The sequence below is a fragment of the Hyperolius riggenbachi genome, chromosome 11, assembly GCF_040937935.1.
Source record: "Hyperolius riggenbachi isolate aHypRig1 chromosome 11, aHypRig1.pri, whole genome shotgun sequence".
Taxonomy (NCBI): domain Eukaryota; kingdom Metazoa; phylum Chordata; class Amphibia; order Anura; family Hyperoliidae; genus Hyperolius; species Hyperolius riggenbachi.
In genome coordinates this window covers 232,034,228-232,051,015 of record NC_090656.1, presented here as the reverse complement: position 1 = coordinate 232,051,015, position 16,788 = coordinate 232,034,228, and the positions used below count along the sequence as shown (strand labels likewise).

Below are 16,788 nucleotides of genomic sequence, written 5' to 3'. Positions count from 1 at the left end.
CTACCCAATCGCACTGCCTGGAGTGAATGGACGCGACCGCGAACAGCGGCCACCTCCATTCACAAAAACAGGAAACTGTAACAATTTAATAAAGTGTAAAAAAAAAAAAAAAGTGATCACTTCCTATACGGGAGCGTGTTCACTAGTGCCATCTTGTGGCCAAAAAGTATATTACAGGTACAAAGTACATACATACACAATTACATACACACTATTAATAAAATTGATGAAATTACACTTCCAACCCTCCCCCCCCTCCCCCCCCCCCCCCCCCCAAAAAAAAAGCACTTGTAAAAAAAAAAAAATCAGCTTCAAATAAATAAATAAATAGTTGCCTTTTTTAATCTATGTTTTATGGGGGGGAATTTTATTTTAATTTATTATATAGGGGCTTGTAATTATGGCCAGAAGAAAAAAAAACAGAACAGAAAAATAACACCTATATTTCAAAATAATATATTGTCGCCATACATTATGATAGGGACATAATTTAAATGGTTTAATAATCGGGACAACTGGGCAAATAAAATATATTGGTTTTATCCACAGGAGAATGTTTAATTTTAAAAGAATAATGGCTGAAAACTGAGAAATAATTTTTTTCTAATTTTTTTTGTTTTTTCCCATTAAAACGCATTTATAATAAAAAAATTCTCAGCAAAATGTACTACCCACAGAAAGCCTAATTGGTGGTGAAAAAAACGAGGTATAAATCATTTTCTTGTGATAAGTAGTAATAAAGTTATTAGGGAATAAAAGGGAGGAGCACTGACAAGTGAAAATTGCTCTGGTCCGTTAGAGTGAAAACTCTTGGGGGTGAACTGGTTAAACTAGAGTGACCAGATTTTTGTAGGCTCAACCTGGGACAGGGCGGCGGCGGGGGCGGCGCACGAAGCGCGCCGCGCCAAATAATGGGGGCCTGCTGCCCCAACTAACGAGGTGCTTGCGGCGCGCGCAGCGCCGAAAAATGGGCGTGGCCATGACATTCTATGGGCGGAGCTAACCTAATGATGTAACAGAGAGGCATAAGAAAGCAGTGTTTATGCCGTGATGTGGTCAAACGAGGATTCGCATCATGGGTGTGCAGAAACTGTGTGATGCTATTTAATAGTATACCGTAACCCCAAAGCAGCAAACATAGCCAACTATGACCATTAAATAATAAATGCAGTAACAGTTATCCCAGACACCACAAAATAGACGCAATGGGCAACATGTCAGCACAAAATAAACGTATTGCGGGCAACATGTCAACACAAAATAAATGTATTGCAGGCAACATGTCAACACAAAATAAACGCATTGCGGGCAACATTTAATTCAGCACAAAATAAACGCATTGCGGGCAATATATCAGCACAAAATGAACGCAATGGGGGCAAACATGTCAGCACAAAATAAACGCATTGCGGGCAACATTTCAGCACAAAATGAACGCAATGGGGGCAAACATGTCAGCACAAAATAAACGCATTGCGGGCAACATGTCAGCACAAAATAAACGCATTGCGGGCAAACATGTCAGTACAAAATAAACGCATTGCGGGCAAACATGTCAGTACAAAATAAACGCATTGAAGGGCAACATGTCAGCACAAAATAAACGCAATGGGGGCAAACATGTCAGCACAAATTAAACGCAATGGGGGCAAACATGTCAGCACAAATTAAACGCAATAGGGGCAAACATGTCAGCACAAAACCGCAATGGGGGCAAATATGTCAGCACAAAAACGCAATAGGGGCAAACATGTCAGCACAAAACCGCAATGGGGGCAAATATGTCAGCACAAAAACCCAATGGGGCAAATATGTCAGCACAAAAACACGATGGGGGCAAACATGTCAGCACAAATTAACCGCAATGGGGGCAAACATGTCAGCACAAAAACGCAATGGGGGCAAACATGTCAGCACAAAAACGAAATGGGGGCAAACATGTCAGCACAAAAACGCAATGGGGGCACATTTCACCTGGAAAAAAAAAAAGCATGTAACCTGACAGAAGTCCCTTCACGCAGCCGGCCTCTGGTGTGTGTGCAGCTCCTCCGGACGATCCTCCTTCAATCTCCCGCTCTCCTCGCACAGCCAGGCAGAGCGGGGTTACGGCAAGATGGCACAAATAGTCTCCAATACAGGGCTCCGCCTCTGGACGCCATCTTGCCGTAGCCCCGCTCTGCCTGTACCTGCTGGAGCACAATGCAGGCTGCTGGAGCGGGGCTGCGCGGAATGAACTAGCACAGCGTCTATAAGACGCTGCGGCTAGTTCATTGTACGGTGACCAGAGTCCCGAGGCCGGGACGTCCCGCTGCTAAAAGCGGGACGTTTCCCGGGACCTCATGCAGCCTGGGACAGCGCCCCCCGAAGGCGGGACGCGTCCCGGGTAAAGCGGGACGTATGGTCACCGTACTTAAACATAACTAGGCAGTTGCCTGGCTTCTGTGCTGGCTGGTCTGGCTTTCTGCTGGGCGGGCTGGCCTGCTGACAGGTTATCGGGCAGTCCCCCTCATAGCAGTCCCTGACCTTCTAGTGGACCCCCTCCCATGCTCCCACTGATGCACCTCAACTTCCAGCATGCCCCCATAGAAGAACCACAGTTCCTTGCATGCCCCCATAAAGGCATCACAGAGCCCAGCATGGCACCACAGCACCCAGTATGCCCACATAGAGGCACCACAGCACCCAGGATACCACCCATTGATGCATCACAGCTCCCAGCATGCCCACCATTGAGGCAACACAGTATAGATCCGGTGCTAACTTCCACCAAATCTAACCAACACATAATCCAGGAGGCCATCAAAGTTGCTATCTTGTCTTGGGCCCTATTCCACCTTAACCTATTTTGGTTCCTGGACGTAGAAACTACGTCCAGGAACCATGCGCGCTACCGCGCGCTCCCGCGGCCGATCGCGCGCGTGCACGCGCACTCCCGGCCACGGATTCGGTAGCCACGGAATCAATGTATCGGGCTATGGTGCCCGATCACTGATTCCTCTCCCCCGCTGAAAAAGCGACAGCTTCTCTCGGAAGCTGTCCTTTTTGGCCGTTCCCTCCCCGATGCGTCACTCTAAACGTGTGTTACGCTTAGTGACGTCATGTAAACAAACTCATGGCCGCCATTTTGTGGCCAAAAAGTAAAACTACAACTAAAATTAAAAAAAAATTAAAAACAACACACAATTACATTATGAAACTATACTTTACATCCCACCCTCCCAAAAATACCCAAATAAAATGTTTAATATAAAAAAAAAAAAACATTACAATAAAAAAAAAAAAACATGTAAATATTTACCTAAGGGTCTAAACTTTTTAAATATCAATGTAAAGATGAAATATTTCTATTTTTTTATTTTATTTTAAATAGAGATAGATGCAAAACGGAAAAAATGCACCTTTATTTCCAAATAAAATATTGTCGCCATACATTGTGATAGGGACATAATTTTAACGGTGTAATAACCGGGACATATGGGCAAATACAATACATGAGTTTTAATTATGGAGGCATGTATTATTTTAAAACTATAATGGCTGAAAACTGAGAAATAATGATTTTTTCCTTATTCTTCCTGTTAAAATGCATTTACAGTAAAGTGGCTCTTAGCAAAATGTACCCCCCAAAGAAAGCCTAATTGGTGGCGGAAAAAACAAGATATAGATCAGTTCATTGTGATAAGTAGTAATAAAGTTATAGGCTAATGAATGGGAGGTGAACATTTCTCAAGTAAAAACGACGGAACGCGAATGGGTTAATCTGTCTCTGCCGAAGACCTGCAGCATCCTTAATAATAACGATATTTCTATTAATAACACAATTTATAAAACTATTGTTAAAGTGAACCTCCAGACTAAAAATCGACTCAGCAGCACTGAAAAGACTTGGTGTTTCTTTAACAGTTTCACAGCATCAGAACTTTTTTTCTCTTATACAAGCCTCATTTTTAGCTGCACAGAAGAAAACTGCCCGGGCAGTTTTCCCCTTATGCTGTGCAAAGCATGATGGGATTTCTGATGATGTTGCTCTCGTTCTGCTGTTTTGGTGCAATTTTTTTTACATTTTAAATTTGACATTTGAAGCCTAGTGTGTGCAGCTGGGAGGGGTTATCAGGACACAGGACAGTTGGAACTGTGTCTCATGCTCCCTGTCACCTCCTTTCAACCAAAAAGATGGCTGCCCCCATGACAAAGATGGCAGCCCCCATGAATCACAAACATTTGCCTGTTCTTTTAAAGCGTAACTGTCAGGCTGCAGAAGCTAATTTAAACCTCTATTCTCCTGTGTTAAACAGTTTAGACAGAAGCCAAAAAGACATTACTAAAGATAAAAATCTCTCTTACATTTAATGTGTGCTTATCACCAAAGCTAAGCTCCTAAGGAGGACGCAAGCCGCATTCCATACTGCAAAGCATTCTGGGGCCCTCCCCTCGGCTGCTAAGGAGAAGACGGGATCAAGTTTCAGCAGCTTCTAAACTCAGTCCAGCCACAGCACAGATAAATCTCCGGGAAGAGTACTCTGCAGGAGTCCGCTATTGTTCCTAGCCACATGGCTCATTAATATTCACTGCACACTGTGTTATTCTGTACGAGCTCCTCTGTGAATAGGGAAGCAGGCAGGACATGACGACACATTTGGCTTCACAAACATGGAACCTGCCATGGGCTGTCAGGAGCATCATTCTCTGCATATACTATATAAAAATTCTGTGAAATCCAAACGTGGACAGTGAAATGCATATGTAATGTAAGTACAGCCAATCTTTAGCTACTGATATATGTGTTTATTTTCTCTGAGACCTTATACCTAACAGCTCCTCTTTAAAGCAGGGTGGGTAACAGATTGTGTTACCCATCTATTCTAATTAACATAACTAATGTAACTTAATAATAGTATGTTTGTTTAGGCTGACGTTCCCCTTTAACACCCAGGCCTGGATTTACATCACAGGAGCCTATAGGTACAGATGTCCTGGCACCTTAGACTTTACCCTCCGTGAACCTACAAACCCCCACCGAACTGCACCGCAAGTGTGCCGGCTGTCCCAGCTGCCACCTCTCCCTTACTTCCCCTACCCGTCATGGGTAGCCACAGGTGCCCCTTAGTATTAGGTAGCCAGAAGTACCTTCAATATTATGTAGCTAGAGGTGACCCCAAGTATATGGTAGCTAGAGGGGCCCCTGGCCGGGTGAGTAACCTCTCACTTACACTCTCGTCATCAAGACTCTGTATAGGGAGGGAGGTGCTCGGGGAGAGGAGTGAGCCGCCTTTGCATCACCAGGCGCCTGTAGGCATGTGCCTACAGTGCCTTTTGGTAAAATAGTGGGAATATGCCCAGCAATAAAAGTGAGGCCCCTGCCTACCCCAGGTACCCAGGGCCAGATTTGTACTTTGCATCACCCAAGGCCTGGGGGGATTTACAAGTCCAGCCTGGGGAGAGAACAGGAAATGGATAAAGTCATTAACAGAGTCTGACCAGCTATACTGTTCAGCTTAGCTTGAGTTGTGAAGTGCAGCTGATAATCGTGCGAATGTAAACCTCTTCTCTACAATGCTGGCACTACACTGAAGCTTGTGTATGTTCCTGGATCATAAGGAGATAGCACTGTCTCATCGCACACCAGGAAGTATGGAAGATGCACGGAGCTCTGGAATTCAGACTGTGTGTCCAGCAAAGCCGGGGCAGCTTCGGAGCTGGAGAGATGATTTATGTTGACATGCAGCCTCTTATCTCTCCCCAAGTCCTGCCGCCCTTCTAGTTTTTCAGCGCCCAAGGCCATGGCCTTTGTGGCCGTTCAGAAATCCGGCCCTGCTGGTACCCTATAGACATTTCGGATGGATTCTCTCCTTTTTCACTGGATGAATTGAGAGAGGCGACAATCTTGTTGTTGTTGTTGTTTTGTTTTAAATAACTGCATCCCTTCATAAAGCAATTATAAGTTATATAAAGTAGAACTCTAACAGTGCGTTCACACATCCAATTGTGATTGGCCAATGTTACAACCTCCATGTAGTGCTTACCTACACAATCTGCTCATAGTATTCAAAAATCTGTTGGCCCTCGTACTACATGGAGGTGGTAAAATTGGCTAGTGATTGGCCAATCAGAATTGGATGTGTGTACCAGGCTCTGTAGTGATAATGATGTGCTTCTCTGCAGACATGTGCTCCTCTATCCTGAGTGACACCAGCGGGACCTTCTTCTCGGCATCCAACCCATCAAACTACCCCAACAACTACAACTGTACCTGGCTCATCCGCCTGCCATTCAGCCCCTACCAGGTAACCATGGCTGCATGACTGATCCCCCTGAGAAAGTTCTGCTGTATTCACTAAAACGCTAGACTTTCCCTTTTAAAGAGGCCCTTTAGTGACATGACATATAGTAGAACGCAGTAAATTATTCAGGATACCCACATCTACGGTAATTATCCTGGTTTTAGCATCAGAAACACTCCCTATATCTATATATTGCTGTATATTGGTATGTAGCTCCTCCCTCCCAGGGATGTTTAGCCTAGGCTATTTAGCTATGCGGAATAGAAGCACAATGATAGGAAAAGGGTGCCACGATTACCATGTTATAACGGTGTCCCTGAGATAGGGCTAATCACGGCAGTTTAAAAATGCAATCAGAAACGCAGCCATTTACAAGTAGTGGGTGAAGGCAAGGATCACACAAGATTGATGGGAAGGAGGTAAGTGAGGGCCACACAGGCGGAGACTGAGGTCAGCAGCGTCAGCCACGGTGAGCACGCTGACGTGACACGCTGACTGCACAGGCTGGGTTGGAGAGAGCGATGCTGGGACGTGGCACCATCACCATGGCAATGGGTGCCGCTTGCTCGCAATTTCAGAAATTCATACCGCAGCAGCAGATATTAGGGCTGAATAACGTGCTGATGAGGCCCCTTAGACTCTAAAATGGGGCCCCAATTGACTGATTGTGTTGCCTGGTTGGTAATCCAGCCCTGATGGGGCTCGCTAAACTAGGTTCGGGGGTCATAGATAAGTCAGAGTTACACGATTTAGCATCCATACAAGCATTTGATACTTCCTTCTCCTGTGTTACCCATCCTATATCTGGATCTTCCTGCAGGTTCAGCTGCAATTCCTGGCGTTTGATGTACAATCCTCTAGTGGGTGTACAGCGGATTATATCAGAGTGTATGACGGACCCGGCAAGATGTCCCCTCTGCTGCTGGATAGGTCATGTGGCTCCGGACAGATGCCCACCCTGGTGGCCTCCTCCGAGTTGATGCTGGTGGAGTTTATCACAGACGGGTCGATCACGGCCACTGGATTCAAAGCTTCATACAGCGCAGGTAGCAGAGCAATATAATGAGTATTTAAAAACTATTGACAGATCAATAATATACTGCGGCATATTTCATGTAAAGCAAAGCAGCCTTACGCCTATCGATCAATCATGGATCTGGTCACATGATTACAGTTCCCCTGCATTAGATTTAGCTGATATTAGTTAGGAGGAGGGACTGTGTGTGTAGCCAACAGGCAGCCCTCTATCTGCTTCAAGCTGGGAGTAATGCAAGGTTTCCAGGCTGGAAGTAATGCAGAGTTTTCAGGCTGGGAGTAGGGCGGGGTTTTCAGGCTGAGAGTAGGGCAGGGTTTTCAGGCTGGGAGTAGGGCGGGGTTTTCAGGCTGAGAGTAGGGCAGGGTTGTCAGGCTGGTAGTAGGGCAGAGTTTTTAAGGCTGAGAGTAGGGCGGGGTTTTCAGGCTGAGAGTAGGGCAGGGTTTTCAGGCTGGGAGTAGGGCAGGGTTTTCGGGAAGGGAGTAGGGTGGGGTTATCAGGCTAGGTGTAGGGAGGAGTTTTCAGGCTGGGAGTAGGGCAGGGTTTTCAGGCTGGGAGTAGGGCGGGGTTTTCAGGCTGGGAGTAGGGCAGGGTTTTCAGGCTGAGAGTAGGGCGGGGTTTTTAGGCTGAGAGTAGGGCAGAGTTTTCAGGCTGGGAGTAGGGCGGGGTTTTCAGGCTGGAAATAGGGTGGGGATTTCAGGCTAGGTGTAGGGTGGAGTTTTCAGGCTTGGAATAGGGCAGGGTTTTCAGGCTGGGAGTAGGGCGGGGTTTTCAGGCTGGGAGTAGGGCGGGGTTTATAGACCTGTATAGCACCCATGGCCACACAGCACTCAGTCTGCCCACCTCTAGTCCACTCTTCCACAACCCCCACCAATCTTCCACCACCACCCAACTACTTTAGTTCTCCCCCACTGACTTGACCTAAAGGGAAAAGCAGCTGACGATGCCAGGTTGTAGCCGAAGGCGCAAAACAATGGCAGCCGTGACACCTGGCTCTCAGTCCTTTCCACTCTTAGCCCCACCCGCACCAGCCCCAGTGTTGTCTTATATTGTATTACACTACTGTCTACCACAGTCACCTACTGTATATTCCAGGGCTGTGGAGTCAGTACAAAAATCATCCAACTCCAACTCTTACTCCTCAGTTTATGAAACCACCGACTCCGTCTCCAGGTACCCAAAATTGCTCCGACTCCTCGACACCGACTCCTTAGTCTAATTCTTACCAGGGTTGTGGATTTGGTACAAAAATCATCCATCTCCGACTCCTCATCAGTTTATGAAACCACTGACTCCAACTCCGACTCCAAGTACCCAAAATTGCTCCGACTCCGACTGTATGACTCCCTGGTAAATTCCTTTCTGTACCTAACCTGCATGTTTACATTGTACCATCGCTGAACCTGTTTGATTCAAAATAAATTCCGGGTACAGCCCCCTGTTGTATCTGCCGAAACAAAGCTGGTTCTGAAATGTGCGCGCTGTTGTGTCTTTCAGTGCAGTGTGGCGGGACATTCTCCGCTTCATCGGGAAACATCACCAGTCCCGGATATTACACTCAGCCAGAGTACCCCCCGTTCAGCGACTGCCTCTGGACTGTTCTTGCTCCTTCCGGATTCCGAGTAAGAACTTTATTTGTTTTCCCAACAGGGGCAACTGAGGGTTATCTTAAAACCTTACTAACTTTATTTGATGATACTGGCCTCAATTCACTAAGATCATGCTGGTAATAATAATACAAGTGAAAACTTATCACCACACATCGATCTGTATTTTCAGTGGTAATTCACTAAAGAAGTTTGCATGATTAAGGTGTAGTGATACGTTTTCACAGTGAGAGTGTGTCTTATCACTTCAGTCCTTAAAGAGACACTGTAACATCAAAAAGATCCCCTGGGGGGTACTCACCTCGGGTGGGGGAAGCCTCCGGATCCTAATGAGGCTTCCCACGCCGTCCTCTGTCCCACGGGGGTCTCGCCGCAGCCCTCCGAACAGCCGGCGACTGTGCCGACTGTCAGTTCAATATTTACCTTTGCTGGCTCCAGCGGGGGCGCTGTGGCGACTTTCGGCACGGAAATAGACGGAAATACCCGATCGCCGTCGGGTCCGCTCTACTGCGCAGGCGCCGGTAACTTGCGCCTGCGCAGTAGAGCAGACCCGACGGCGATCGGGTATTTCCGCCTACTTCGGCGCCGACAGCCGTCAGAGCGCCTGCGCAGGAACCAGGAAGGTAAATATTACGTCACCGCTGCACGGAGGGCTGCAGCGAGACCCCTGACGGATGGAGGACGGCGTGGGAAGCCTCATTAGGATCCGGAGGCTTCCCCCACCCGAGGTGAGTACCCCCCAGGAGCCGTTTTGTCGTTACAGTTCCTCTTTAAAGAGGAACTCCAGTGAAAATAATGTAATAAAAATAGTGCTTCACTGTACAATAATTATGTATAAATGATTTAGTCAGTGTTTGCCCATTGTAAAAACCTTCCTCTCCCTGATTTACATTCTGACATTTATCACATGGTGACATGATTACTGTTGGCAGGTGATGTTGCTGCTGCTTGCTGTTTTGGCAGTTGGAAACAGCTGTAAATAGCTATTTCCCACAATGCAACAAGGTTCACAGACAGGAACCTGCCAGAACCCTGGTCCTCAGAGTTTCTTGTGGGAGAGGTTTCACCACAATATCAGCCATACAGAGCCCCCTAATGATCCGTTTGTGAAAAGGAATATATTTCTCATGTAAAAGGGGGTATCAGCTACTGATTGGGATGAAGTTCAATTCTTGGTCACGGTTTCTCTTTAAGTTATCACCTCTGTAGTTATTCTCACATGCAGTAGATAGGGAGGAGAGGAGCACAAGCAGGATGCAGCTCCACCCCTCCTGCTGCCAGGACGATTACAGCTAGCCTGTATAGACAGCCAGGGTAGGAGAGAGAGAGGCTGTGGCTGGGTATGTGTGTGTATGGCTGGGTATGTGTGTCTGTGTGTGTGCCTGTGTGTGTGTTTATGTGTGGCTGTGTATATATATGCTTAGTGTCTCTCTCCCTCCCTCTCTGTGTGCCTGCTGAGTCCCTTTCTGCATAAACCAGTAAATAATAAAGCAGACAGGTCAGAATGCTTCACTTTACATTGCAGTCTGTAGCATAGCTCCCAGCTGAGGGACAGCCCCTCTTTGGGAGCCCTGTCCCACTTCCCTCCTCATTTGTCCCTCTTTCAGGACTTTGTCCCTTTTTTTTATGTAAATATATATACTTTACTACTGTGTTTTATTGACTCTAAAATGTATTCCCATCCTTTAAATTGATATATTACTAATTTTCAAATGTTAATATGAAGGAAAATGAACCAGGATAGAAAGGACCAGTGTGGTTTATATTATAAAACAACATATTTTTCTTATGAAATCTTAATGGTATGCGTGACTAGGGGTGTGCTGGGGCGTGATCAGGGGTGTGGAAGGGGCGTGGCTTAAGTGTCCATCTTCCTCATCTCAAAAAATTGGGAGATATGCTGTAGTAACACTCCACTTAACGACAGCTCAGGCCAGGTGATAACCTTTCACATACTTTACACTTGCATTGTCTGTCTGCTTCAGGTTCAGCTCACCTTCCAGAGCTTCAGTGTGGAGCCAGGCCCAAAATGTTCCTACGACTCCCTTGAGATCAGAGACGGGATCCTGCCCAGCTCTCCCCTGATAGGAGGGCTGCACTGTGGCAAAGAATCCATTCAGCCAATCGCATCTTCCAACATTGGCCTCGTCCTGCACTTCAAGAGCGACAGCGACAGGGGGAGCACCGGATTCCTGGCCACGTATTCCTTCAGTAAGTCCCACCAAAACTTCTCATTCAGTTTCCACTCTTAAAGTAAAATCTGCCAGTTCAGGAAACACAAGACCTGGATGCTTACCTCTGAATCAAAATAAGTAGTGGGAGGCCTCTGAATGGCTCAGAACACATACTCCTCAATCCAGGGACGGTTATAGCTACAATAGGAGCCTGAGGCAGAAGTAACTTCGGGGGACCCCTGACGCACCCCTGTGGCCCCTGAGCTGGCTGCTAGGCCCGATCCACTAACCCCCCCCCCCCCTCCCCCCACACACACACACACACACTGATTGCTATTAGAGTAAGAGGTGCCACGAGGCCCCCAACACCTTCATCTCTAGTTATCTGGCTTGCAGTCACTGCCATGTAGCCCCTTTTCTTATTTCTTTCTGCTTCATACACAATAGGGGAATGATAGCTGAGTGAGTTGTGCGCCCCTCCTACACTGCGCCCTGAGGCTGAAGCCTCTCTCGCCTCGGCCCGGCCCTGCACTCCCTCTTACACTGCGCCCTGAGGCTGGAGCCTCGCTCGCCTTTGTCCCTGGGTGTCCATCATATCATATGTCCCCTAAAAAGCATTTTTGGGGCTCCTATACAGAGTAAACACACAGCATTCCCCACTGTCATTGGTCACCATAGCTGGAGGGGAGGAGTGGAACTTTGGAGTGGCCCCACAGGATCTAGGGCCCTAGAGCAATTGCCCCCTTTGCCTCTATGGAAGCTCTGGCTCTGCCATGACTCTCTTCTTCTTCTGGCCATGCTTCCGTCCATGTACAAGCATCATACTGTGCATGCATCATACTACAAGCATCATACTGTGCATGCACCAGCACCACCTGTGCCTACCCTAAACGGGGCGCAGCCACAAGAGTACAACTGATAAGCCCTCGTTGGATGTGCTTAGAGGGTCCAGTGCTGGATCGGTGGGCTTGGGGACGATAGGGGATGCCTCTGGACTACCCAAGCTTTCTGCTACTAAGGTAAGTATCTAAATTTCCTTCCCAAACCCACATCAGGTTCACTTAAACCCAGGGCTGGGCGAACTTCGCACTGCAGACCGCAGGCTTCATTCTTAAGATTCCTCCCCTCCCTCCCTCTCTTCAAAGTCATGAGTGGAAGAAAATGGAGGGTTAAAACTCACCCATTCCAGTGTTGCGTCTACATGGCAACAGGGCGTCACATGACACACCATCAGGAGTCAGGATGTGCCAGCGCTGACTGCCGATTGGCTCATAGAGATCACAGCCATGGTCAGGAGCCAATAAAATCAGCTCCTGACCTGCTGTCATAGCGACTGCAGAGCGAGTGGACTGCAGCTGCGGGAGAGCGGCGCAATCGGCGCTGGTAGCATGCGGCAAGCTATTGGAAATCTATAGCAAAGAGTAGAAGAAGCTGGTTCCCCACCTGGGTTTTGCAATATTAGCGTAATTTATTAGTGGTAACATAGCCAACGTTTCGGCACACAGGCCTTTATCAAATGCTAACACACTCACAGAAGTGACATCATTATAAAACGTTTTGCATAAACACACCCACTAAGGGGTGGGCACAACCTTAAAGGGAGAGTAACATTTTAAATAGCCTTTATCCATTCCTTCACATGCAGATACTCTTTCCAATACACACCATCGTTGGTCGCTGGCTGTATGATTGCATTTGAAAAAATGGCGTCCTATGGGGGAATCAAATTTCTTTTTATTTATGTCCCTCTTTTCAACATCTGCCTGAAACCTCCTTCTTGAGAAGAGAAAGCCGCTGGATAGACAAGCTTAGCACTCTTACTCCAGATGGTTTGAATAAGGATTTTGATGAGATGTTTTCTATGATTGATGAATGGCTATTTAAAACGTTACTCTCCCTTTAAGGTTGTGTCCGCCCCTTTAGTGGGTGTGTTTATGCAAAAAGTTTTATAATGATGTCACTTCTGTGAGTGTGTTAGACAGAGGCCTTTGTGCTGAAACGTTGCGCTTTCTGTGGCTATGTCACCACTAATAAATTAAGCTAATATTGCAAAATCCAGATGGAGAACCAGCTTGTTCTATTCTTTGCTCCTGACTGTATTCCCCTGTGGGATCCGGGTGTACGCTGGTTGACTCCCGGTGCCAGGACTGTCAGTGTTTGGAGATCTGGGTCAATCCTTTTTTGTGGTTTAAAGTGGATCCGAGATGAAAAACTAACTATAACAAGTAACTTGTATATATATCTTATCTAAAGTTTACAAAGCAAATCTAGCTGCAAACAGCTTTAAATAGAATATGATTATTTCTTGCTGTGATACAATGACAGCAGCCATGTTGTTTGTAAACATTACACTGAGGCAGGCTTATCTGCATCTTGAGCTAAAAAAACGAATCACCCTCCTCCTCCCTCCTCCCCTCTGCCTCTGAAATCTCTGGCTAGTAATACCTCCCCCTCCTCCTGCCCAGACTGAGCTCCCATGAGCCCTTGCTACTGTCTGAAAGTGCCTTGGCTCTCTGAGAACCTGTGGGCGTGGCTTGTTTAGTTTATAGGGAATTAGAGTATTAAAACAAAAACAAAAAAGTGTTTGGCTTGAGCAATGCCCTATAAACAATAGGAAAGGAACACAATTATGCAATGAGTAAAAGTTCATCTCGGATCCACTTTAACTGAAATCTATACCCCGGCAGGGATAACAGATCCCATCCAGGGCATAGATTTCAATTACCAATGTCCATAAGTTGTTAAAGAAATGGTCTATCACCGCGGCAGACTTTTTCATAGATAAAAAGGCAAGTGTGGTTTAGATACAATCAGGTCCGGATTTATCATAAGCAGGCCCAGATTTATATCATAGGAGCCTATAGGCACAGATGTTCTGGCGCCCTAGTCTCCGCCCTCCAAGAATCTACAAACTCCTGCTGAAGCGCACCACAAGAGTGCTGGCTGGCCCAGCTGTCACTTCTCCCTTACCTGTCATAGGTGTCCCTTAGCATTAGGTAGCCAGAGGTACCCTCCGTAGGTAGAGGTGCCTCTGACTGAAGGGAGATATCATCAGTGGGATGCCGAGAGCAGGTAGAGTAACCTCATTTACGATCAGCTCGAGACCCTGCATAAGGAAGGAAGGAGGCACTGGGGGAGGGGATTGAGCCGCATTTTCGTCATCAGGCGCCTGTAGGCACGTGCCTACAGTGCCTTATGGTAAGGCACTAAAGGCACGTGCCTACAGGCGCCTAATGATGGAAACTCCCCTTCCCCGAGTGCCTCCCTCCTTCCCTAGCAGAGTGTAAATGAGAGGTTACTCACCCTGGTCTCGGCATTGCACCGACCAGATCTCCCTTCAGTCAGGGCACCTCTAGCTATTTAATATTGAGGGTACTTCTAGCTACCTAACACTAAGGGACACCTGTAGCTACCTATGACAGGCAAGGGACGTAAGGGAGAGGTGACAGCTGGGACAGCCACGGTTCAGTGTTTGTAGGTTGATGGAGGGCGGAGTCTAGGCTGCCAGGAGATCTGTGCCTATAGGCTCCTGTGATGTAAATCCAAGCCTGGATACAATGGCAACTTGGCTTCTTGAATGCTGCAAATTGATTAAATACTATCCTTTCTTTAAGTTAATTTTATCGAAAATAATATAATTGTTTGCTACAAATTGAAATCGCACCTTTAATGGGCACTTTAACTCGACTTCCTGCAGATTCCTCAGTAAGGGTTCGTACACACATCCAATTTTGATTGGCTAATGACTGGCCAACCTCCATGTAGTGTGAGGGTCAGATTGTGAGTACCAAGTCTATATTGTGTAGGGAAGCTCTCATAGCACAGGAAGTAGTAAAATTGGCCAGTAATGTATGTATCCTATGCATCCAGCCTAAAGCTTTATACGCACTTCAGACTACTGTCACTCTGCAGGGATCAGGACACGATCTCTCGGGGGACAGTTTGAGGCCAACGCTGTACAGACATGCCCCAGCCTGCAGGCAAGCTACTTGTTCAGTCGCTGTGGAGGGCGGCAGACGATGGAGGGGGTGTGGGAGGGAACAATCAGAGCCGGTTCTCTCATGAAGCAAGGTGAAACAGTTGCATCAGGCTCAGAGATTACACGGGCAGCATGTTTGCACTGTGTGTTTACAGTAATGGCATGCAGTCAGAGTAGGAGGAGAAGCGGGAGGAGACCGAGGTGAAGAGGTCATCATTGTGGAAAAGCAGCTTGTTGTGCTGTGTGAGGAGTCTGACAGTGAGTGAGGAGGGGGAGGCAGGAGAGCACCGTTGGGGAAAAGCAGCTTGTTGTGCTGTGTGAGGAGTCTGACAGAGAGTGAGGAGGGGGGGGAGGCAAGAGAGCAGCAGTGTCTCATTTGACTTGCACAGCAGAAGGGAGGAGGTGGCCCTCCTGTCCTGACTGAGGAGGAATGGAGTGGCTAAGGGTGAGCAGCTTGTTTGTCACAGACTCACAGCCAGCCAGCGTGCTATTGTGATGAGCTGCAGCATGTCATGTGAGAACATTAGACACAGAAGCGAAAAAAAAAATTATGATATGATTTGCATGTGTTGTACAGCTAAGAAATAAAACATTAGGAGCAGAGACATAAGTCTAATATTGTTTCCAGCACAGGAAGCGTTAAGAGACTCCAGTTTTTATCTACGCAAAAGAGCCATTGAGCTCCACAACTTTCAACGTCGCAGAGAGCTCTGTCTTCTGAAGCTTGTTATCAAGTATGACTGTATTTTCTTTTTCTCTCCAGAGGACATGTCAATAGTTCACTGGCCTGCCCTGTAAAAACATTTAGAACGCTGAGTAGTGTGTAAAGTGCAGAATGATGCAATATTATTAAAAAAAACACGATATAACTGAAAAAAATGAGAATATTTTCTTTGCTACTAATCTTCTAGTAATTATCCGTACTACCCAACCAATTCATTATATCATAATTCCCCCCCCGCTTCAGTGTCTCTCTAAGGCTTCTTGCACACCAAGACGTTGTGTTAGGTGGCACGTTAAGGTCGCATAACGTGCACCTAACACAACGTATGGTGCTGCAAAAGCCGACGGTAGAGTGAGCCGCGTTAGGCTGCTCGATGCCCATAATATCTCCCAGAGTGGCGCTGATTGGCCAGCGGGACCACGTGATGCGGAGCGAGACACTCCGCATCACGTGGTCCCGCCGGCCAATCAGCGCCCGCCAGTGCAGTGAATATTAAGTAGCCATGTGCGCGGCTACTGTAGCTGGCTCTCCCCGCCTCCTCCGCCCCCCACTGCGCATGTGCAAACAGTCTAACGCGGCTATAGCCGCTCCAACGCCGTAGCATGCTGCACTTTGCACAGAACGTGCAGCGTTACATGTAACGCAACGTGGGCTGTGTGAACAGCCCACTTGTGTTACATTGCTGTGCGTTGGGGGAGCGTTACAGGCGCACTAACGTGCGCCTGTAACGTCTTGGTGTGCAAGCAGCCTAAATGAAGCAGAATAAATTGTCGGGTGCTGTGTGATCATTCCAGTGATTAATATGTCCTATTAACACATTTTAACTGCTATTTTTAATCATATTTCAACTTTCTTTCAGTTCCATCTCCCCAAATTCGCAGCGACAGCCGCGCAGTGACGCCCCAAACTGTGCTTCGTAACACAATCCCGTAACTAACAGAAGCTAGCAAGATTCAGGTCGGATGGAAGACAAACTGCAGCTGTGCTCAT

The 16,788-nt window shown here is 47.1% G+C and overlaps 1 protein-coding gene across 1 annotated transcript in view; it reads left to right on the top strand.

Moving 5' to 3' along the window:
• LOC137539159 (embryonic protein UVS.2-like) overlaps positions 1-16,788 on the top strand; it is a 29,265-nt gene extending 12,477 nt beyond the window's left edge. Inside the window, exons 6-10 of the mRNA XM_068261657.1 lie at positions 6,163-6,284; positions 7,102-7,327; positions 8,812-8,936; positions 10,907-11,132; positions 16,658-16,788. Of these exons, the coding sequence (XP_068117758.1) occupies positions 6,163-6,284; positions 7,102-7,327; positions 8,812-8,936; positions 10,907-11,132; positions 16,658-16,731 (773 nt within the window). The 3' untranslated portion in view covers positions 16,732-16,788. The remainder of the gene's footprint in view (positions 1-6,162; positions 6,285-7,101; positions 7,328-8,811; positions 8,937-10,906; positions 11,133-16,657) is intronic.